This window comes from Euphorbia lathyris, chromosome 2 (genome assembly GCF_963576675.1).
Source record: "Euphorbia lathyris chromosome 2, ddEupLath1.1, whole genome shotgun sequence".
Lineage (NCBI taxonomy): Eukaryota > Viridiplantae > Streptophyta > Magnoliopsida > Malpighiales > Euphorbiaceae > Euphorbia > Euphorbia lathyris.
In genome coordinates, this window is record NC_088911.1 from 20,883,463 (window position 1) to 20,908,253 (window position 24,791).

The 24,791-nt window shown below is 36.7% G+C and overlaps 2 protein-coding genes across 3 annotated transcripts; one reads left to right on the top strand and one right to left on the bottom strand.

The window, feature by feature from the left end:
- The first annotated feature begins 401 nt into the window (after positions 1-401).
- LOC136217189 (S-adenosylmethionine synthase 1) lies at positions 402-3,255 on the top strand. Its single transcript, XM_066003772.1, has 2 exons — positions 402-559; positions 1,744-3,255. Exon 2 carries the CDS (start codon positions 1,753-1,755, stop codon positions 2,932-2,934), a length of 1,182 nt encoding a protein of 393 aa, XP_065859844.1. The 5' UTR covers positions 402-559; positions 1,744-1,752; the 3' UTR covers positions 2,935-3,255.
- Positions 3,256-15,529: 12,274 nt separating this feature from the next.
- Positions 15,530-22,319, bottom strand: LOC136217190 (squamosa promoter-binding-like protein 1). 2 transcript variants are annotated; one of them, XM_066003774.1, is made up of 11 exons: positions 21,121-22,318; positions 20,611-20,792; positions 20,298-20,455; positions 19,893-20,210; positions 19,431-19,505; positions 19,237-19,344; positions 19,031-19,148; positions 18,791-18,932; positions 18,508-18,661; positions 17,002-17,625; positions 15,530-16,175 (listed from the first exon to the last, which is right to left on the bottom strand). In XM_066003774.1, exons 1-11 carry the CDS (start codon positions 21,726-21,728, stop codon positions 15,738-15,740), a joined length of 2,925 nt encoding a protein of 974 aa, XP_065859846.1. In that variant the 5' UTR covers positions 21,729-22,318; the 3' UTR covers positions 15,530-15,737. The 2 variants fall into 2 exon arrangements, with proteins under 2 accessions (XP_065859846.1, XP_065859845.1); XM_066003773.1 differs by having other exon boundaries at positions 19,893-20,455; positions 21,121-22,319.
- Positions 22,320-24,791: the final 2,472 nt, after the last annotated feature.

The window sequence follows — 24,791 nt, forward strand, 5'->3', positions numbered from 1 at the left end:
AACTTTTTAAGAAAAAAAAAACCTTGAGTTACTATAATCAACTTACTAGGAGATTTTAGGAGCGTAATGAATTATTTCATGGAATTATTATGAAAAAGGAAAGAAATAAAATGAAAAGAAAAGAAAGAAAATAGTGCCTACGCGCTGTATGCTGCGCGTGGAAAGAAGTTGCTCTGGCAAATATGCAATTAATCCAAGCTAAATGTATCTACCCACATCTAAGGGATGGTGAGCAACCGGCTAATCCAGTAATTTTAAAAAATAAAGAAAAGAGGTCAATTTTGCTCTTCCCACCAACCCCGACCAATTACATTATTTGAACTTCTGACATCCAACGGCTCTATTTTGTTCCCAAAGTAATTAGCAACCATCAGATGCAGATTCCTAAATAAAGTTAAAAGAATCCTAACAGCTTTATCCAGTAACCGGTTGGTAGTCTCCATTTCTGTATAAATAGCGGTGTCGAAAGGGTTAGAAGCGTCGAGCCGCTTTCTTTGGAGTCTGGTTTTGAGAAGTGAACACCAATTCCTAGATTTCTGTACGGTGATTCTACTTGAAGGTATCTATCCCTCTCTACCCTCCTTCTTCTTCTCTCTGCTGCTCACCTTGGATTTCATGCTCTTTTCATGTTTCTTTTCATAGAATCATGCTGTGATATTACTTAAAAATGACTGCTACTTTATACCGGTAGTGTTCATTTATTGATTTTTGTTTCCTGTTTCAGTAAAATTTGGCACTCAATGCATGCAGATCTGGTTTTTCTAGGTGTTTAAGTTGTCGGTTGAATGTGTATTGTTTTCCTCTGTTTTTAATGCCTGTGATTCTTGAGCTTTTTACTGTTTTTGAAGGATTTTTAATTTTGTCGGTCGATATCACATGTTTAGTAGAATAGTCTATATCATGAAATTTTTTCTCTGCTTCTTTAATCTATTACATTTTCACCGGAAAATAACAGATCTGACGAGATTTTCCACTAAGTGTCAGCTTATTTGAGATTTTGCATACTTGTTCCATTTATCTCGTCTAAGAATCGCAACATATACTTCTTCCGCCACCTCCTGTATGTCAACCTGATGTAGATCTAGAGAGTATCCATTTTTATATACAGATTTTATGGATTCATAATTTGCTGGTCTTCTAGTAATGAAATATGGTTTTATTATACTATTGTTGCATACAAATTCTGTTTTTCCTTGATGTTTGAATTACTTGACTTGAGTGAGAATTGTATTTTAGAAGTGTTATTGGGAGAATTGTTTGTAAATTACTATGCTCATCTAAATAATGAACTTGGAATATTTAAAATCCTAAAATAGAAGATAACCTTGCACACAAATGAAATTTGCAAGATGCTATTTCGAAGCAATTTGATGTTCTTAATCTTTAGGTGCTGATTATATAGCACATTGCAGTACCAGCAACTGTTTTATTATTGGATTCTAGATCTTTTATTGCTGTTTTACTACTATTAGTGCTCAAGGAATCTATTAATTGGTTATTTATTCCTGATGTGACAATCTCGTAAGTGGTTTTGCTGGGACAGCTGCCGTTCAAGATATTTTGATTCCTCCCTCTAGTGAACTGTTACGTAAAGTTTGAAGAACTTAAATCAATTTTCAGAATATTTTTTGCTTTTTTTCTTTGTGTTATATTCTGATGCACCTACCGCACTAAACAAGATTTCCATGAATTTTTGCTTTTTCGTCACCATATTAATTTGTCTTCTGAAACTATTATTTGCAGCTCAAAGAAATGGAGACCTTTCTATTCACCTCTGAGTCTGTGAACGAGGGTCACCCAGACAAACTCTGTGACCAGATCTCTGATGCGGTGCTTGACGCTTGCCTTGAGCAGGATCCTGACAGCAAAGTTGCCTGTGAAACATGTACTAAGACCAACATGGTCATGGTCTTTGGTGAGATTACCACCAAAGCCAAGGTAGACTATGAGAAGATAGTTCGTGACACATGCCGCAACATTGGATTTGTTTCTGATGATGTTGGTCTTGATGCTGACAAATGCAAGGTTCTTGTTAACATTGAGCAGCAGAGCCCTGATATTGCTCAAGGTGTCCACGGCCACTTCACCAAGCGCCCAGAAGAGATTGGTGCTGGTGACCAGGGACATATGTTTGGTTATGCCACTGATGAGACTCCCGAATTCATGCCTTTGAGCCATGTCCTTGCAACTAAGCTTGGTGCCCGTCTTACTGAGGTTAGGAAAAATGGTACCTGCGCATGGCTAAGACCTGATGGAAAGACTCAGGTTACTGTTGAGTACTATAATGACAATGGTGCCATGGTACCAGTCCGTGTTCACACAGTCCTTATTTCCACTCAGCATGACGAGACTGTCACAAACGATGAAATCGCTGCTGATCTCAAAGAGCATGTCATCAAGCCTGTCATCCCTGAGAAGTACCTTGACGAGAAGACCATCTTCCACCTTAACCCATCAGGGCGATTCGTTATTGGTGGCCCTCATGGTGATGCAGGACTTACTGGGCGCAAAATCATTATTGATACCTATGGTGGATGGGGAGCTCATGGTGGTGGTGCTTTCTCAGGAAAGGATCCAACCAAGGTGGACAGAAGTGGCGCATATATTGTTAGGCAGGCTGCAAAGAGTATCGTAGCAAATGGCCTTGCTCGCAGATGCATCGTGCAAGTCTCCTATGCTATCGGTGTGCCTGAACCTTTGTCAGTATTTGTGGACACCTATGGAACTGGAAAGATTCCTGACAAGGAGATCCTGAAGATTGTGAAGGAGAGCTTTGACTTTAGACCCGGAATGATGACCATCAACCTAGATCTCAAGAGGGGTGGCAACAGCAGGTTCTTGAAGACAGCTGCATACGGACACTTTGGAAGAGACGACCCAGACTTCACCTGGGAGGTTGTGAAGCCCCTCAAATGGGAGAAGCCTCAAGCTTAAGAATCATCTATCCTAATACATGCTGCTTTCAAGGCATAGTTGGCTGGGAGACGATCAATAATTTTGCTTGTCTTTTTGCTTCCGCACTATAATCATAAACAATCTGCTGTGTTCTAAATTTCTAATCTCATACTACATAAGACGCCTATTCATTTTTCTGTTTTTTCCTTTTTAATTTTTTTTTCCTTTTGTTACCAGTGTTTTGGTGCTATGAAATTGTATGGGGATTTTGCTCAAATTGATGGCACTGGATGTATCGAGCTGCAGCATATGTATTAAAGTGTTCCTTTTTTTTTTAATCAAAAACAATTTATTGTTTTACTTTTTACTTGTAATTTGCACTCCCTTTCCTTCCTCTCTTTTTGTCAATCATAAAAATACAATCGACAATAAAAAAAACAATCGACACGTCTATCTCATAGCCCTGGGAGACAATAGACTTGTCTGTCTCATAGCAGGCATGTAGAAGAGGTAAGGTTCAGGTTCATGGTCTCATGTAGGAAGCAGCTACCACCTGTTTGAATTGCCCTACAGTTTGCAGCTAAAATCAGTCTTTATTTCCTTTGCTTCAGCGGCTTATGTCAAGAAGAAAAGAATAAGGCTTGGCATTGGCCATCGTTGTGAGGTGATCATTCTGAACATTTCTACAGAATGTTAGCAGATGTTCAATCAGAACAATCTCTGTCGTGAATTTCATAACAAGGTTACACTTGGGTCCATTATATTATTATGATGGCAGGATTGATCAACGACAATATACCCCACATGCTGATTTCAAAACAGTGTTGAATTTATTTTTACTTTTTTCTAAATGATTATAATCATCTCTATTATGAGTAGACCAGTCCATGGGTTGGGTTGGGCTGAGTTCGGACCGGGCCTGACGGGCTTTTAGGTAAAAATGCTCATCCCAAGTCCAGCCCAGCCCAATATTAATTTAGACGGGCTCGGGCTTGGATTGGGCTCGGGCTTAAAAATCAAATCCCAAGCCCAACAACCCATATAAGCCCACCTAAAAAAATATACATGATTTTTAATTATAAAAAATCAAATTTATACTTAAAATAAATATTTAATTAAAAATATATAAATTAATTAATATTAATAAGGCGAGCTGGGCTGGGCCTAAGAGTAAATTTCATTGTCCAAGCCCGACCCAAAGGACATGGGCCTGGATGGGTACCCGCGCCCGTGGACAGGTGTAATTATGAGTGTGACACCCCTCTTTAGAGGGCTGAATCAAGATTTCAAACTTTGGTATAAATTTGTGCACTATGGGTTGGGCTGATGCATGAAGTGTGTGTTACGGAGGAATAAGGTGAGAAAGTAGCTATTTTGTTATTAATTCTGTTGTTTCTTAGTTGTTAAGTATTGATCAGTTCCTTAGTTGTTAAGTAATGCCAACTTTAGTGAGTTTCTTAGTTGTTAAGTAACCTGAGCAATTATGCTCCTATAGAAAGATCATTTTTCTGTATTAGTATTTTATCAAAAGAATTAATACAAACTTCTATTCTCTCAATTTTTTTCTTCTTCTTCCTAAATTCTGTTCTCAAAACCTTAGATTGTAACATTGGTATCAGAGATCTAAAATCCTCCGGTCGTGAATGGTTAACAAACAATACCAGAAAACCAGAGCAACAACTATACCGGCAATGGCGGCAATGAATCAATTGGAAACTCAACTCAAGGAATTAACAACTAAATTCTTGGAGAAGTCGGAAGCGACGACGGAGAAATTGGAGAATTTACAGGCTTGACTCCATGACATTCAGTTGGCTCAGCAAGCGAGAACAGAGATTCTAATGCGTGATCAACACCAGATCCGTCAAGATCAGATCAAATCTCATAAGGCTTTGGAGGAACTTTTCCAGAACTCTCTCGTAACTTTAACCAAAATCGTTCAACCGAATCTTGAAATCAGCTAATCTTGAAACCATACCTTCTCCTTCTCATACTCATGCTTCTACATCAAATTTTGGTAAAGGAATTCTCGGTAGCGCTCCCGTCAATTTTCAAAATTCCGATCAGAATAATGCTAAACATGCTTATTTCAACAAATTGCTACCGAAGTACGAATTGTCGTCGTTCAATGGATCTGAAGTTGAAGTTTGGATTGGCAAATGTGAAAAATACTTCCAGATTTTCGAAGCGCAGGAGGATCGGAAGTAGGGATGGCAACGGGTAGTATACCCGCGGGTACCCGGCACTACCCGACCCTATAATGGGACTACTCGTACCATGTATAAAAAGGTATGAGACGAGTTTGGGATCAAAACCATTACCCGTTAGGGTAATGGGACGGGTATGAGAATACCCCCTAGGGTACCCGGTACCCGTCATAATTTTTTTTATATATTAATAAATATAATTGTTTTTTAGATGTAAAACGTGAAATTTGAACTCCAATCTTTTGTTTTTTTAACCATTGAGTAATAATACTAACCTATTTTATCCTTATTAATTAATGTTCAATTTGTTCAATTTTTAGATAGATGGTTTATTAAATTTGTAATATTTTTGTTTTATTTATTGATTCTTAATGGGTAAGAGTACCCGTGGGTACCCGCGAATTAAATGGGACAGGTATGGAATGCAAAAAGTATACCCGTTAGGGTAATGGGACGAGTACGAGTAATTAAAAAATAAAAGGGTAAGGGTTTGGGATTGACATTACCTACGGGTACCCTACCCGTTGCCATCCCTAATCGGAAGGTAGATCTTGACGGTGTGTTTTTGCAAGGTAAAGCCAAGAAATAGTTCCGTAATTAGAGTCCTATGAATTCCAAGATTACTTGGCCTGGATTTGTAGAGGAATTGGCGAAACGATTTCCAAATACTACAATTCACGATGCGATGGAGCAATTAACACAACTCAGGCAAACTACAACTGTAGACGCCTTTCAAGATAAATTCGAAGAAGTTAAGCTTCGATTGGAGAAGTTATATCCAATGATCAATGATGCGTTTTACAGAAACAGTTTCATTGCTGGACTTAAACCGGAATTACGTTCTGTGGTAAGATCTTTACTGCTATTAAACAAGCTAAGTTCTAGGAGAATCAGTTTAATGCTATGTTAGAAGCTATTAAACCTAAGCCTACTTTTCGGTCTCCTTTAATGCCATGGAATTCTTCCAATACCAAACCACCAGTCACAAACACTCTTAACCAGAAATAGCCTGATAGCCATCCTCATACTAGTAATACAAATTCTTATGTCAAACGCACACCAGGTGTTTGTTGGAAATGCAACGATAAGTATTTTCCTGGTCATATCTGTACTACTAAGAAATTGAACATGATCAACACTAAGGACAGTTTGGAGGAAGATCTAGAGGAGCCAGAACAAGTTTGTGAGGAAATAATTCAAGAAGAGGCAGAACAAGTTCCACCAGAGCAGATTTCACTATCCATTCATGCTTTAAATGGGGGAGTGACCAGTGGTACTCTTAAATTGAAAGGCATTTTGCAGAAGCGACCTATTCAGATCTTAATAGATAGTTGCAGTACCCACAACTTTGTGGATTCTAATTTTGCAGATTCTACGAAGCTTCCTTTTGTGCGAGTTAAGCCGACGACAGTAACAGTGGCAGATTTTAGGGTTTTAGAATTGGTGGTTCAGTCCAAGTGTAATGATTGTGTATGGTCCATGAATCAGACCAGGTTTGCTTTTCATTTTAGAGTCATAGAATTGGGAGACTATGATATGATTTTAGGGGCTGATTGGATGCGTATGCATAGTCCTGTTACTTTTGATTTTGACAAAAACATGTTAGTAGTACATAAGGCTGGCAAGGCTGTTGAACTTAAAGGAATGGAGGATAAGGAAGTTACGCTAAAACATATTACTCTTAAATCTATGGGTAAAATGATTTCTAAAGGGTGGAAAGGAGTTTCTTCAACCCTGTTTCTTATGTCAGTTCAGGAGCAACCTTTTGAGGAATTAATTAACCTTCCTGAAAATGTACCTAAGGCACCTCTTGCTTATCTACCCTTATTAACTAAATATCAGCACATTTTTGTTCCTCCTACCTGTTTACCTCCTAAAAGGAGCCATGATCATGCTATTCCTCTTAAAACAGATGAACCTGTTAATGTAAGACCCTATCGCTACTCTTTTCATCAGAAAAATGAAATAGAGAAGCTAGTAGTTGAAATGCTTGATAGTGGAATTATACAACCTAGCACCAGTTCCTATGCCTCTCATGTTCTCTTAGTTAAAAGGAGGGAACCTGACGATTTTGTGTTGATTTTAGGGAGCTTAGTCACTGTTATGGACAAGTTTCCAATTCATGTTATTTAAGAACTCATTGATGAGCTACAAGGAGCAAAGGTTTTCACTAAGCTTGATCTCAGGTCTGCATATCACCAAATAAGAATGAAGGAAGTGGATATTCCTAAAATTGCATTCAAGACTCATTCTGGCTACTATGAGTTCATGGTAATGCCATTTGGATTGACAAATGATCCTGCTACATTTCAATCCTTGATGAACACAATTTTTCAACCTTATCTTAGAAAGTTTGTGCTGGTATTTTTTGATGATATTCTCATTTACAGTGATTCTGAGTTTACTCATCTGAAACATTTGGAATTAGTTTTTCAAATCCTTTCCAATCACCAGTTGTATGCTAAGGGTTCTAAATATGATGTTGTTGTATCCTCTGTCACTTATTTGGGCCATGTAATATCATCCGAGAGTGTTGCTACAGATCCTAATAAGATTGCAACCATGATAGAGTGGCCTGTTCCTACTACTCTAAAAGGATTGAAGGGTTTCCTTGGACTGACATGATATTACAGAAGGTTCATAAAATTCAGAATTTATTCTCTTGAGATTCAAGTGGGGGTTTCTCTTGTGTTTTTTGGGGCACTACAACTGAACAATTTGGAATCGAATCCTCGTTACTTAGACTAGGAATTGGGTCTTTGCAACTCCATTTTGCAGGGGTTTTCTTCCGTCTCAATTTATCATTCGGATTTAATTCTTGGTTGTTGGAGATTGGGATTGGATCTTTGCAACTTAGTTTTATAAAGGTTCTTTCCTATTCGACCCTGATTCGTTAGCTTTCTTGGGGATCAAATCTAGTTGTTGGGTTTGTTGAAACACCTTTCCACAAGATTTTGATTTGACAAAATCATTTAAGTTTAATCCATGATTAAGAGACAATTAAATTTAAGTGCTTTGATTTAATTGTACTAACCCGTTTGTTCAATATTGAGTATAAACATAAATGCAAAAGGAAATAAAAATTAAGACATGTCAAAGTCAGCATGAGAACACAACACAAGCTGAGTGAAGAGCAACTCAGCACAAGAGAAGATAAGTCATCTTCAAAACAACAGCTTAAGAATGAAGCTGATCAAAGAAGCTGAGTGGAGCGGAACTCAGCATAAAAGAAGTCTGCTTCAGAACTAGATCTTGCAGAACGAATCTGACCATAGAAGCTGAGTGAAAAAGAACTCAGTATGAGATTTGGTGACAATCAAAGACAATGACTATCGAAGTGAAGCTGAGTGATCTTCAGGACACCATGAATAATCCGTTAGCTAAAAGACAAATCCGACAACTGTCTACACCGATAATTGAAGCCTTGGAATTACGCAAAAGCCAAATTCCAAGATGCATGGGTCAACTGTTCGTTGCTATAAGACAAACTGCCGCAAGAAGACAAAGCCTGCAGTAAGAAGACAAGCCTGACATCTGAAGAAATCAGAAAACAAGATTGGCCTACACATCTGAAGCTGACCAGAAGTTTGTCCCCCAAAAGAGCCGTTTTGGATTCAACGGACAAATCAAATTCAAATCATTTTATCCTCAAAATATAACTATAAAAGGACAAGCAATCCTCTTGGATCATCGCCGATTTATACAGAAAATACAAGTGAGAAAGATACAAATTCAAAGCACTCAAAAACAAGAAAGAGATCTTACACCAACTTTCTATTCCTTGTGTAAATGCTAGATTGATTGTCTGTAATCATCTAAAGTGTTCTTTATCTGAAAAAGAACAAGTTTGTTTTCAATTGTAATATTGAGAGTGTTGTGCTGAGTACTCAGTATTAAGTACTCAGTGGTAGAGAAATCTAGGTGCTGGGTTGTAGCACTTAGTAGGAGTTGCATAGGTCTAAGGTTTTTGGGGAAGTACCAATTTAGACTTCACATTCAAAATAGCACCAATATAGGTTTAAGGTTTACAACATAACATTAATTTAGGCTTAACGTTTACAACATAGTATCAATTTAGGCCTCACGTACAAAATAGCACAAATCTAGACTTAACGTTTACAAAATAATACGAATTTAAGCTTAAGGTTTACAACATATATATCCAATTTAAACTAAACGTCACAATTAATCATATTATATTCTTTCCCTATTAATTTTATATGTTATTTTTTATTTAGTTATTTTTTATTATTTATTATAATACAATTAGTTAGTATTCTTATCTATTTTTTTTGTTATGTATTCTTGTCTATTAAAACCTTATAGTTGTTTTTCATCACCATTGAATTCAATCCTGCAATGTCGATATTACCTTGTTATCTTCCAAAACCTTTGGGCTCTCAGGAGAGTACTCATTTTTCTAGCTTTCGTGCATCTTCCTATATGTCCCTACTCTTTTCATTAAGTATTCAGCCGCTTTCTTACGAATGAGTCATGAAATTTAGGAGTCATGGAATTATTGATGAAAAACAAATATAAGGTTTTTTTTAAACCGCAAATATAAGGTTTTAATAGACAAAAATACTAATTAATTGTATTATAATAAATAAGAAAATATAACTAAATAAAAAATAACATATAAAATTAACAGGTAACAGGGAAAGAATATAATATGATTAATTGTGACATTTAGTTTAAATTGGATATATATGTTGTAAACGTTAAACCTAGATTGGTGCTATTTTGTACGTGAGACCTAAATTGATGCTATGTTGTAAACATTAAGCCTAAATTGATGTTATGTTGTAAATGTTAAGCCTATATTGGTACTATTTTGAACGTGAAACCTAAATTGGTACTTCCCCAAAAACCTTAAACCTATTTTAGTTCCTTATCCCTCGTATTAATGTTGATACTAGAAAACCTCCATTTGTTGTACAGTGTTGTAACTATACAAATTGCAATTAGATATAGAACTAATGATGCCTTTTGACTTCTAAAAATTGACATTTGTATGATTTTTTTTAACTTGGTTTTGAATTGAAATTTGATACAAATTAAATTGTGGGTTACTAAACCCAGCCACTAATTTATACTTCTAGCCCCGAGAATAGACCGAACTACCCTTTGCACTAAATTTGAAAAACCCCAAAACCTCTCAAGAACCCTATACGATTTTTGCTCAAATCCGGACAAATTAGTGAACCGAATCATGGATGGTGACAGAAACCGTAAAGGAAAAGCTAAAATGGTAAGATTTATCGCTTTATTTCGTTGATATTTAGATCGAATTGAATCTGTTGGTGGTTTAAAAAAAATCGCCGGAATCGCAGTCGGGCGTATGAGAATCACGCCCGATCTGCGGTTAGGGCGTATGAGTATCACGCCCGACCAGTGGTGCGGGCGTGATAGCCACTTGCCCGCACCAGTGGTAGGGCGTGATACTCATACGCCCGAACCACTGATATGGCGTGATGTTCATACGCCTGCCCAGTGGTTCGGGCGTGATTCCCTTACGTCCCACGTTGTTTTTTTATAAAAAATTATATTATTTAGTGTAATTTTATAATTTTAGTTTAATTTTAGTATAAATTTAGTATAGTATTAGCATGATTTTTACAATTTTATTAATTTAGGGTAATTTTATAAATTTAGTATAAATTTAGTATAATTTAGTATAAATTGAGTATAACTTTAGTATAATTTATTATAATTTTATTAATTTAGTGTAATTTATTATTATCAATTGTATTAATTTAGTAGTATTTTAGCATAATTTTATAAATTTAGTATAATTTACATTATTTACAATTTTATTAATTTAGTGTAATTTTTTTTGTAGACGGAGCGGCCTACTAGGGGTGGAAAATCCATCCTGTCATCTGCTCATCGTCTAGATATGGACGACGAGGATGATACACCACAGCATACGAGATTGTGTGGTATTGATGGATCTACTCGTAGGCTGAGAGGGGCTGCGACGGAGCAAGTGAGGAGGGGGCCGATTGTGGATCAGCCCGATATTCATGGATCAGAGGGGGCGACTGATTTTGATGACAGAGAGCCTGATAGCGATTCTTTTCAGGACTACCTGGATGTGACAGCCCGGGCAGTGCGACAGTCTGCAGTTGCACATGATCGCGAGGTTGAGGAGAGCGATGAGCAGCCGACCCCGGGGAGACAGCCGACCCAGCGCGTAGGAGGTCGTTTTGCGAGTACATGTATTTTTTATAATTTTAGTATATTAGTATATTTTAGTATATTTATAATTTTAGTATAATTTAGTATAATATTAGTATATGTTAGTATATTTTAGTATAATTTTAGTATAATTTAGTATAATTTTAGTATTTTTTAGTATAATTTAGTATATTTTAGTATAATTTTAGTATAATTTAGGTATATTTTAGTATAATTTTAGTATAATTTAGTATATTTTAGTATAATTTTACTATAATTTGGTATAACTTTAGTATAAATTTAGTATATTTTAGTATAATTTAGTATATTTTAGGATAATTTTAGTATATTTTAGTATAATTTTAGAATAAATTGGTATATTTTAGTATAATTTTAGTATAATTTAGTATTTTTTTAGGATATTTTAATATAATTTTATAATTTTCAGGGACAAGCAAACGTCCCAAAGTTAGTGAGGACGAGAGCTGGGTAGTTACTGCACCGGTTGATGGTGGTCCTGTTGATGGTTCCGTGATTCCTAGTTTTCTAGGACATATTGCCTCACGGATGTTGGGAGGAGAGATTCGGCCGTTTCTGACATGCTACAACAGATCAACAGCATGCTGAGATTTGTGTCAGTGGTTTTCTGGTGCGTCACCCGAGGTAAGCAAAATATAGTGTGTCAACATTTATTGTAATTTGTATTTTTAACTATAAACATAAAAAACATTCAGTAATTGTATAAATTGTATATGTGTCATTTTACAGCTGGGGGAGATGATCGAGAAGACTGGTTTGTCTCACATTCCACATGCCATGTTCAAGAACCTCGACACTCCGCTATTGACTGCGTTCGTGGAGCGGTGGCAGCCCGATACGAACTCCTTCCACATGTCGTTCGGGGAGATGACTATCCAGCTGCATGATGTGTGGCAGATTCTTTCGGATCCCGATCGACGGTCCGATGGTGTCCGAGTCTCCCCCTACTAACGGGCTTCATGCCATGTGTATGATGATGTTTGGGGTGAGTCAGGCTGAGCTTCTGTTGCCGACCCGACATTTATGGGGTGGTGGAGGTGTATTTGTTGGGGCTGTACAGGGGCTTCTAACCGAGGGTAGGGATGACGCTACTCGGGCCACAGCGTGGATGTGGCTTATGCTTGGATCCACTCTGTTTGTTGACAAGAGTGGAGATAGGATTAGGCCGGCCCATCTTGCTGAGGTTTACAGCGGTGTCAGCGGGGTAGCTGGACTATCATGGGGGTCTGCTACACTAGCCATGTTGTACCGGCAGTTGGGGATAGCGAGCAGAGGAGACTGTTCAGGTATATGCGGATGTTTGACCCTACTGCAGGCATGGATATACGAGTATTTTCCGGTGTTCCGGCCGCATAGAGGAGCTCACTTGATCCCAGCTGACCATGCCCGTGCACTGAGATGGGAGGTCGGGGTACCAGGCAAGACGACCGCCCGACTAGATACCTTTCGCGGGCAGCTGGACCGTATGACGGCGGCAGAGGTATTTTATAAAATTTTAGAATTAATTTAAGTATTATTTATAGTATATTATATTTTTTATTGAGTATTACTTTTTTTCCAGGTGACGTGGTTGCCTTATGGTCCTGTCCCCGATGATGATCGGCTTCGAGTGTCCTACGCCGGTTGGATACGGTGTAGAGACATCGTCGAGCCGTATATGCCCGATCGAGCGCTGCGATAGGTCGGATATACTCAGCCTATCCCAGCTGAGCGTATTAGACCTGATAAAGCAGTACGACCATGGAGATCTATAGCGTATAAGCTCACGCATTCCTTAGTCACAGTTGAGGATACCTGGCGGAGATTTCCATTGGCTCGGGGCATTGATCGGAGGAGATGCCGACCTGTTGGATACGATCCCACTGCCTGTGAGCCTGCTTATATGGACTGGTATAGGCGACATTCGCATCCCCATCTCCTTCATGCACCACAGGCTGGACCGGTACAGCATGCTCGCGCCAACAGCGAATTTGTAAGTTTATTATTATTTAATATTATTATTTAGTATTAGTTTATATGTGTTTAATTGTTAATATTTATTTATTAATTTTTTTTTTGCAGTGGATTAGCTGGTTGTGGCGTGTCATCCAACTATCGGCTACCCACCGATCTGACGAGAATGTTCCATGCATTAAGAGGGAGATGGATGAGTTTATGGATGCGTAGCGTCGGGCGAGTTGAATTTTTTTTTTTTTTTGTAGAAATTCATACATTTTAACACTTTTTGTTGTAGATATTATATTTACTCTTTTACGTTTATAAATGTTTATGTTTATTAATGTTTATTTTAATTTTTATGTTTTTAAATTTTATTTGTTACGTACAATTCTGTAGTTACGGGTTTAACGGCCTATTTACGGGTTTCACGGCCTATTTACGGGTTTAAAAAGCTAATTTTTTTGCCAATCCGACACGCGGGCGTGTGTATATCACGCCTCAACGCGTGGCCGGACGTGATATACACACGCCTCACCGCGTGGTCGGACGTGATAGCCAACTGTCTGACCTTGCGGTGAGTCGTGGGGCTATCACGTCCGACCACGCGGTGAGGCGTGTGTATATCACGTCCGACCACGCGTTGAGGCGTGATATCCACACGCCCACGTGTCGGATTGGCAAAAAAAAAATAGAAATTCCCCTCCCAAAACTCATGAAAAGGCATTTTCGTCCTTTCACGAGACTAGGGGTGGGAATTTGGAGTTGGGTTTAACAACACCCGTTAAATTTGGTAATCTGAATTCAATAGCCTACGACTATGAAATACATCAGCTTGTCCCATCAAAATCTTCCTTCTAAATTCATGATTTGTTGGGTCAGTGAGGTTGTACAAGAATGATTTTTATTTCTATTGATTGTTGATGTTGGAAAGTTCGGATTTGTTGTATAATGTTGATTCCACAAAAAATAGTAATTAAATATAGAATTGATGGTGAGATTTTTCTTTTAAAAATTTATGTAACTTCGCATTGTATTGGAATTTGATACAAATTCCAATTGGTGAATCTCAATTCAATATCCTACAAATACAACAAATGAACTTTGAAAAACCTAGCTCGAACTCTTCCCTCCCTACAATACATTTTTGAAGAGCTATTTAGCTGATATTGTTATTCAAATATTTCCTTAGGTTAGTGGCCATTTCTTCTGGTTTCACCTCTATTATTCACTCTGCATTGACTTGTCCCATCAAAATTATTCTTCTAATATCATGGGTTGTTCTATCTTTGAGATTGTACATATTGGAAAGCCTTCATTTGTTCTATTTTGTTGATTTTAGAGAAATTACAATTAGATATAGAATTGATGATGACATTTTGCCTTTTAAAAATTGACATTTGTATGAAAATTTCTGTAACTTGACATTGAATTCGAATTTTATACAAATCAAATTTGCTAAATTTGAATTCAACAGCGTGCAACTAAGAATACAAGAATGAATTTTGAATAACTTAGCTAGAACTCTATCCTTCATACAAATATCATTATCAATTCGATATAAAATCAATGCTTCCATAGTATTCTGAAGCAGCAACCCTTTTTGTTTGGGCATTTGTTTGTAGGTTTTTCAGGCACATCATCAGTCACCATATCTTCTCTTGATTGTTAGGATCACGAATAAAAAAAAAACATTTTATACTAATAAACAAAAGGCCAACCTATAGGGGTTGGACACCTTCTTCTATCTCTATTGAGGGAGCTTGCTAGAGAGCGGCACCACCCCTTGGGAGTGGTACCCGCAGCAGGTTGCTTCGGCATGTTGGTGATAGATATTAATTGATTTAAAGATTTTTTTCGAAATAGTTATTACCAATCGTTTCTCAGTTCTAACCAAACACTACTATTCTACTATTTAGAGTAAAAATACAATAAGAAGAACCAAACAGACACTTGTTCCCCTTTTAATGTAAATATTTATATGCTCATATTGTTATGTTTTGATTTCTTCCTCCTTAAAACTGCATATATATAATATTAGTCATTCTTCATTACGAGAAAACAAATATATTTTTTCTCATAAACAATCAATACATAGTTTTTTCTTATGAACATTTACAATTTGAACAATATTTCCCAAGATACAGGGAAAAGTTTCCTCCCATTGCATTTGAAGAAGTTGAAATTGAAATACAACTTTCACCTTCATTTAAAGAATCATAAGAAACAAGTGTTTATAAATTTATAATCCATCTCAGCTGGTTAAGAAGGAATTAACACTGTTACAAAAGAAAGGGGATAATATAATGCCAATTATAACATGTCACAGAGTGTACCAAAATTACAGTTTAAAAATACCCCAACAGGGAATAAGTATGTATGTCAATAACATTACAGAATCTGAGAAGTTGTCCACAACACTGCACTGTTACATAGTAAATTTTCAAACTTTACAGTCTATAAATGCTTATATGTCATCCATCAGCTTGTTCCGTATTCCAACAATTCCCACCTAAAGGGACGGAATACATACACAACTTCAGGACAACTCTTGAATAAAAGTGCGACACACACGCAAACCGCAGCAATGGCCACCATAGATAGCATTGCTGGTCTGTATAATAAAGACCTTCCAACTGCTCCATACTGTTGTTTCTGATGGCAAACCTTGCACGGTCTTATTGCTCTTTGCACAATCTCAAAGCTGTTGCTCACTACTCCATTTTGCTTCTGGTTTTTGTCGGAGTCGGGTTGCGGGTTTGGAATATCAACTACCACATGATGCCCAACAGCAGCAGGTCTTTTGTTGATTTTCTTTTGTACCAAATGGATGTAGGAGTAGTGGCCCCGTAATCGAGCATAAGCTTCAGGAGTAAATCCTGTGCTGTCATGAGCATTCTTCCATGCTTCAATTCCCACCTGAAATGACAATATGCATATCCAAGGATGATTTTGAGGTTCTACTGGATTCAATTTCCGTATTATACTTTACAGGAAAAAACACAAATTATGCAAAATATTCAATGAATATCATTAATTAATAACTAAGACAGCCAAAACTGGTCACAACCATGCAGCCCAAGATCTAACTTCGAGAATGATCGCACAAAACTATGCTCGTCCTATATAGCGTGTATAATCATTATATTTAAACTAAGAAAAAAAAAAAAAAAAAAAAGGGCGGCCCGGTCGCACTAGGCGTCCCCGCTGAGCGAGGGTCCGGGGAGGGGTCCCACCACAAGGGTGTACTGGGGGCAAGCCTTCCCCTGCCAATTTATTTGGCAAGAGGCAGCTCCTAAGACTCGAACCCGTGACCTCTTGGTCACACGACAACAACGTTTACCGTTGCGCCAAGGCTCGCCCTCACTAAGAAGAAAACAATCTCATAAAAATTATGCATTCAAAAGGAAACCCTCCGACCTATGGGAGGACTCGACAGCAAATGCTTGATAGCTTGGCCATCAATGACCTGCATAACTTTTCCCTACAAGCCTAAACTTTTGCGCATATGAAAGTACAGATCCCCAGGCCATGATTTTGGTCAAGGATATAGAGAATAAAGTCATAATACAGTAGCTCCTATATAAATGCAATGAAAGCACAACCATTCGCAGAGGTCAACAGCAATGATATGAACCAAACAGAAGAGCAGAGGCAAATCTTCATTAGAAAAAAAAGCAATTAGAAAGTTTTTTTTTTTTTGGTTGACATGTCAAAAAATAAAATTACTTAGAGAAAATATTACCATGCCAGGATCATTAGTTAATGCGTCCAATACGTCTTCAGAACCATCTTTCCCAGCTGCAATGTGTAGAGGTGTCAAACCAGCAGGTCCTGCAACATCCGGTCGAAATAGAAAATTCTCATGGCTTCCACCAGTCAGCAACTTGTTTTCAATTTCTGATTTCTCGGGGACGTATATTAAAAGAAGTTCCACAAGAGACCTAGAATTCTTCCGCACAGCCCGGTGAAGAAGGCACATTTCTGCTACTGCCAGGTTTAGAGATGAGTGCTCTTCTATACCAACAGCTCCATTGAGAAGCATATTCAAGAGTTTTTTCACTACAGCACACCATTCATGGTCCATAGAGAACTCCATGAGCCACTTGAACCTTATAAAAGGGAAGAGGTCTGTGCAAGGATCCAAGTTTCCCAATCTAAACTTCAATTGGCTTCTATGAAGAAGCCAACCTATTTCATGAATGAAGTCCATAGCTTGATTTTTGGCCTCCATTTTACTGGTTCCACCAACATCAGCATCTGTTTCAGTAAATTCCAATGCATCTTCAAGCATACAGATCTCTGAGCAAACATCTTCTTCTGCAACTATGAAAGGGAAGAAACTAGTGCTGAACCCATGATCTTCAATCTGCACAAAGCAGAGTTTTAATTAAAATGTGAAAACATGTTCAAAAGAGAGCTTATAATCAATGAGAACCACATCCAGAAAACAAATTCTATACAGGTTGGGGATAGAGTTACTGTCTGAAGAACCAAGCATAGTCAATAGCAGATCAAATTAAGAAATATATGAGTCTGTTTTAAAATGAAGATAATTAACAAACTAGGCAATTGAATGACCATAAAAGTATCAATGATTTTGTAATCATATTTCCAAGATTATACACTGAAAAGAAGGTACTGCAATAGGGGCGAAGGAGAAAAGCTTGCACTCCTGGTTATATCTTTCTAATTTTAGTTTCTTAACGAAATCATTACTGCCAAACTTAAGCAATCAGCTAGCTGCTATTGCAATCCTACTATCCTCTTACCAGCACAGAAATTTCTACGACAGTTAGTGGAAAAGTATGGAAAAGCATCTTGCAACACATTTTGTTAAGTGCAACACAATTAAAGTATATAGCCTTGAATAATACATAAACAAGATATTTGGTTTACACATAGTAGGTGCGGTCACTGCATATAGCTATCAATCTGCCATCATATCACGAGGTAATATATTGAGAAGATAATGACGTCCAAAACGCTGTAATAATAAATCTAACCCACGCAAATATATATCGGACTCAAAACATTACAACCAAATGACTTCAACTACTACTTGTACATACATTCCAACGTAGATGCACCCTGAGAGGCTGAGACCATAAATTTATATATTGTACCCAAAGTGCAATGAAAAAACTCAATTGATGAGCCAAAATTCACACATCTGAAACTAATCGATCAAGTATTAAACGAAAAAGAGGGAACAAAATAATAGATATGCAACAAGGGTGAGGAACAGCACCTCAATGAAGCCTCTTCCAGATACTGTGGGGATGGAGCAACAAAAATTTACACATTGGAGCTCATCATGCCGTCTGCTGTTATCAACAACACCATCCTTTAATTCTTGAGTATTTTCCTGAACCATATATTTCCCTTCTACTGCACACAGGAACCTGACAAAATGAAAGCAAGAGATATAACAGGAGTTTAGCAGCCTATTGAACAAACAAAAGAAAAAGATTATTCAACAAAACCATAATTTCACTAGCAGTTTTGCACTGGAAAATTAAGCCAACAGTTACCTTGTTGTAGGCAGACATAGGTTTACACCTTTAATCACAAACTCCGCTCTCTCAGTAGCAGGTAAAGCAATTGGTTTGACGCTTAAGATTTTACTATAGTTACTACTTCCAAGAGGTAAGGACCTATCCACAACAACCTGACCTGCAGCACCAAAAATCCTTAGTTAAATGCTTTTCCCATCAAAAAATTCTAAGATATCACTACAAACTAAATTACGTGAAATATAAAAGGCTAGAGACCATTGGAAAGAAACGCTATTTGATTCTGAGCCCAAATGCAAACCCATCCAGTTCCCCAAAAAGCATCATCTGACGCATCAAGAAGCCTACTTAAACTGGAGCTGAGATTACAGGAAAGCTGCACAACAGGAAATCAAACTGTAAGGCCATACATCTTGTCCAGGATGTTTCAGAAATGGAAAAATAAGAGCATACACAAAACTTACTTCCTCCCATGACGCTTCAGATTGACGAAGGTAAACGGTTAGAATGACACAACCAGGCCGAATGTAGCTCTCAATGTCAGTGGGACTATGAGATAGCCAGTCCAAAATCTGAAAATCATAATATTTGACCATAAAAAATACTCTGAGATGAAGAAAATGCCAAACAACTGCAATTACATATTAATTTTTAGTACCTGTGCTCTAAGGACACGAGGAAAATCATTTGGATCTTTACCAAAAAGTTTGAAAATAATTCGATCTGTGCGACACTGAAACGTAAGCAGATGAGAGTCACCATTAGATATTAAAATATAACACAAAAAATCAAATGCTGCAGAAACATATTTATGCACATATCTAGAAAACTAATACCACTATCAACAATATGCTTTACTAAAACTTGAAAAATAATTCAATCTCCATATTCCAAAGCACAAACTACCATAGTCTCGATTAATCTAAAGGTCTTCTTACTAACGAAATCAAAATTCAGGACAGTGTAACTACCTTAGGATATGCCACCATACCGGTGCAAAATTACTTGCATTAAAGAGATTAATGAATCTCCCTAGGAGTTTTCAGTATCATGTCTATTCAGTTTAAAGGGTACACAATACTTAATACATTCTTCGAAAATAGGACTAGTAAAAAAAAACCTGAGCATCTCCATTAGAACTAGATGGTGACTGGGCAGATGCTGAATCAGAATTTCCACTAGTCTGTGGTGGACTTGATTGATGCGAGTCTTGTTGCATCCATGGGGGACAATCAAGGGAGCTAGCCCCCAAGTTTATGGGGACAGGTGATCTCTCTATATCTTCAACCCCCTCATCCAAGTCAACATATATGTCATTCAAATCAAAATTGTTCATCTTGACCTGACCTGCAGTGCTGTCTCGGATATCCGAATAAATGCCAGGTTTCCCAGAGGTTTGTATATTTGCAACATTAGCTCCATTTGGATGTCCAATTTGCTGAAGCATCCCAGAAACAGGTACTGTCAGATGGTATTTTGGAGAGGTTAGAAGTACTTCAGTATTTGAAAGTGAAGTTGAGAGTACCTCTGGATTTCCAAATGAAGAGCCATCATTCAGGGAGTCTCGGGGTTCCTGCAAAAGTCCAGAAATGTTTCTTCCTCCATTTTCATTAGTCGGGCTTGCAAGGCTCCTTAGAAGATGAGATAATAAAGCTTGATCTGATAACTGGTCTGATCTATTAGCTGCCATTCGTAGCAGAAAGAATTAGTCCCAAGACATACAAACAAGACAATACCATAGTTCCCCAGAGCAATCAAGCATATGATAAAGTAAGTATGTATCTTCATGAATAAAACCAAACAATTAAATATTTCCAGGAAAAAATAGAACTACTTACAATGCATGTTCGAAAGTATCTTTAGGAGACTTATCAACAGATAGCTACTAGTTTGTTCATCATTCAATGCGCTCCTATTAACAACAGGATCAGGATTAGTTTTCCTCCTCCTCTTATTATGGCCAGCCAGACGTCTGCGACAACTTCGCTTTCCTTCATCAAATTCTTGAAGGACATGAAACCTGGCAATGATAAAACAAAACTCTAAACTGTTAACAGGGGATATAACAATAATCCAACATCTGCTATGAGTGCTATTTGAGGGTCACTGTTAGACTCAGAATATTTTGAGAAACCATAAAGCTTATGACAGACATCACTAGAGTGATAGGGATTGTGAAAACTATATGTTAAATTTTGCACTGCAATTAGACATCACATGTTCCATAACGATACTAGAGTGAGTGACACAATTCATAATCGGTGCTTGTTTTATCATGACAGTTGAGAAAGCAATACAGAGAAAAGGTAACTAACACAACTGAAATCAAACAGAAAATGAATGTTTACCTACTACACTGCTGACAGAAACGCTGCATAACATTTCCCACCAGGGCCTTGCTGGCCTTGGAATGCATTTCACAGACCTTATGTCGCCTATGATAGTCCTTGGCATTGCACAGATCAGCACCACAATCTTCAACCTGACAAACAGCACGGCTTGTGCTACCCCCAACCAACTTCGTCTTCTTTCCAACATTTCCCTCCCAATTTCCCATCTCCCTTTCACTAATTGGATAACCATGCCCACCAAGCTTCAAACTCAGGGTACCCACTTCCTGATCATTCAAATTGTCATCTTCGATGACAATAACTCTTCTCCTTTTCTCCAACTCCCTCTTCTCAATTCCTAGATTTACTTCATCAGAGCAGGAGGATGAACTATTTGAAGAATTCCCATTCGTTGGAATTCCTGATGCAATAGGGAAGAATTGCGTGCTCGTAACACCAGTTTGGACCGGGTTTAAAGAGCTAGCAACAAAAAGATCGCCATCCCATTTCCAATCATTCAAATCCCATTCTAGATTTCTCTTCCCCACTGTCCGCATATTAGCAGCACCCATGCCATAAAAGAGATGAGCTTGAGCTTGAGCTTCGCCTCCAAATCTAGTCTCCATGGACTAAAACCAAGAGATCCGGAATCCTCAATTGAACCGACAGTTAATAAAATAGCAAAAATTAAACTCCCTTCTCAAAAAGATCAGAGGTTTAATTAAATCCAATAGAAAGTAACAACCTGAAAGTTCACCTAATCAGCTTCACTTCTTCCCCAAAAGTCCAAAAACAGAACACCCACACATCCATGGTTCCAATTAAGTGCAACCCACATACCAAGAGCACCAAATTCAAGTTGAAGCTCTGAACTCCGGACAGTTATAATTAACTATACAATCCCAGATCAATAAACACAGAAAAACAAAACAAAAGAGAATATTAAACTTTCCCGGCAGCTAATAGACTATTTGGAATTGCAGGAACACAGATCGGACTCCCACCGGAAAATACAGGTAGAGCCAGGGACAAGTGAGCAAAATGTACGGACGGAGAAGGTAGTGGAGATGATGATGCGAAGGTGTTTTGAGCTGTGAAAGTGTGGTAACGGTATAGTGTATGGTACACAAAATGAAGTATAGTAATCAACAATCTTTAGCTTTGAGGAAGGGAGAGAAATGCGGGAAAGAGAATGAGAAAGAGAAAGAGACCACAGTAGACCCAATACAGTAATGGTGGGTCCAATCACTCATACGGCGTGTTTATCTCGCATTCACGATACTTAAAATATAAACACAATTTATTATTAAAATAAAATGCTTCGCTTTTGTCTTTCAGAAAAAAAAAAAAAAAATAGTAATAAGTAATTTTTTTTTTTTTGGTTGACAACTAGTAATAAGTAAATAATAATAATAATTGTGTTTCTATACTGGTGTTGTATTAATATTATGTCAATTTATCGAAGTAGTATTAAATGATGGAATTTTTTCCTAATCTAAAAAAAATATGGTGTCAGTGTGATTGAATTAGTGTTGATTTTGTATCGTATTTATTGGGTTGTAAATGAGTTGAGCAGCTTATAAGTGACTCGACATTCGACTCAACTGTATTTCACTTGATTGACTTGAGTTTAAGTATGATTTTGAGACTCAATTCATAAACGAGTCAAGTTTGGGTATAGCAAAACTCGATTTTAATATTTATGAACAATTTGGTTTCGATTGTTTTTTTAGCGATAGTGTATTTCTATAAAGAGGAAAATGTAAAAACTACGTACATCTGTATTAAAGAAATTTCAAGTGAAAATGAAAACTCTATCTTCGACTTCAATTCTTCATTTATCGAATTTTTACAAGCTTTGCTCGTGACTTTGCTTATGAGTATAATTAATGAGTTGTTTTTGAAAAAAGTTTATGAATCGAATTAACGAGTTGTTCGCGACCAAAGCTCGTAAACAAATAAACGAACTCTTTACAAGCAGCTCACAATTAGATGTAATGTGCTTATGTAATTGTTTTACGAGTTACATGTAATTTAATATTTCTATCAAGGATAACATGTAAATACGAAAAATTCAAACCATATTTAAAAGTGATAAATGTTATTTTACTACTTTTATTAATAAATGTAATATAAACATACAAAAAAAAATATAATAATAACTTTAAACTAATCTAAAAATTTACAAATTCATTTGTTAAATAAAATATTTTTAATATGTATTTGATTCGTATTGTATTATCGAGTCGTGTATATAATTATTATCTCTACCTTGTGTTTATCATTTTTTATTTTTACATTACATTTTATATTATTTACTCATTTTTACTAATTTTCGCAATTTTATTCTTATTTACAAATGTTTAGAAATAATGTCAAAAAATAAAAAATTAAATGATAGTAATAATTAAGAAAAAGAATTAAGTTTATAATTTAGAAATATTAGAAATAAAGCCATCAATTTGATAATTTAATTAATATTTTAGGTAAAAAGCATTCTGAGCCCCCTGATCTTTTATTGTTTGGTGTATTAAGCCCTCGATCTTTAATTTAGATACATTGAGCCTCTGATCTTTCATTGTTTGGTGCATTAAGCCCTTGATCTTTCATTTAGACACATTGAGCCCTTGATCTTTCATATATGGGTGTATTAGGTCCTTCCATAAATTAATTCACATATGAGTGTATTAAGGGCATGTTTGGTTCAACTAGAAGTGTTCAACGATCGGTTCAGTCTGAAAACTGAACCGAACCGAAAAAACTGAATATCGAATAACACCTAAAATAAAAATGAACCTAACCGATTTATATTAACGAACCGAACCAATTATTCCAGTTCGGTTCAGTTTGGTATTCGGTTTCATCATTTATAAAATAAATTATTAATTAATTATTAGTTTATATTATATTTAAAATATATACATTAAAATTTCATGATCCTAAACTTAAATAACCACCCTAGAAGTAAAAATAAAAATGGGTATTTGGGCAATAGTCGGAGGAGATATATAAATTGTCAAACAAAAATACTCTATGCATTATAAAGTGTCACATTCAAAATAAATAAATAAGGTTTTTGAAAATTTTCAACCAAGTATATTAAAGAGATCAGACTGAAAAAATTGTCCACCCCGAATACCGTCCACCCTGAATACCAAACTGAACCGAACCGAAATAATCGGTTCGGTTCGGTTTGTTAATATAAATCGGTTAGATTCGTTTTATTTTAGGTGTTATTCGGTATTCGGTTGTTTTAGTTCGGTTCGGTTTTCAGACCGACCCGATCGTTGAACATTTCTAGTTGAACCAAACATGCCCTTAATATACTTATATGTGAATTTATTTATGGAAGTGCCTAATACACCCATAAATGAAAGATCAAGGGCTCAATGTGTCTAAATGAAAGATTGAGGGCTTAATACACCAAACAATGAAAGATCAGGGACTTAATATGTTTAAATTAAAGATCGAGGGCTTAATACACCAAAGAATGAAAGATCAAGGGGGTACAGGATGCTTTTTGCCAATATTTTATTGTACTTGTTAACAATTATAAATCACATAAAAGAAGAAAAGAAAAAAAAAGGATTATGTTAAGGAGGCAATTATCCAATGCTTCGAGTTGGATGATGGGGTCCTTATTATTTATTGTTCTTTAATCATTACTGGCATTGTCCTTATGGGACCTG

Coding starts and splice junctions, on each gene's coding strand:
- LOC136217190 (XM_066003773.1), bottom strand. CDS start 21,728: ATGGAGACTAGATTTGGAGGCGAAGCTCAAGCTCAAGCTCATCTCTTT. Junction 19,506..19,892: donor GTTCTAATGGAGATGCTCAG/GTTTTTTTTTAC, acceptor CTTACGTTTCAG/TGTCGCACAGATCGAATTAT. Junction 19,345..19,430: donor CTCGTGTCCTTAGAGCACAG/GTACTAAAAATT, acceptor TATGATTTTCAG/ATTTTGGACTGGCTATCTCA.
- LOC136217189 (XM_066003772.1), top strand. CDS start 1,753: ATGGAGACCTTTCTATTCACCTCTGAGTCTGTGAACGAGGGTCACCCA.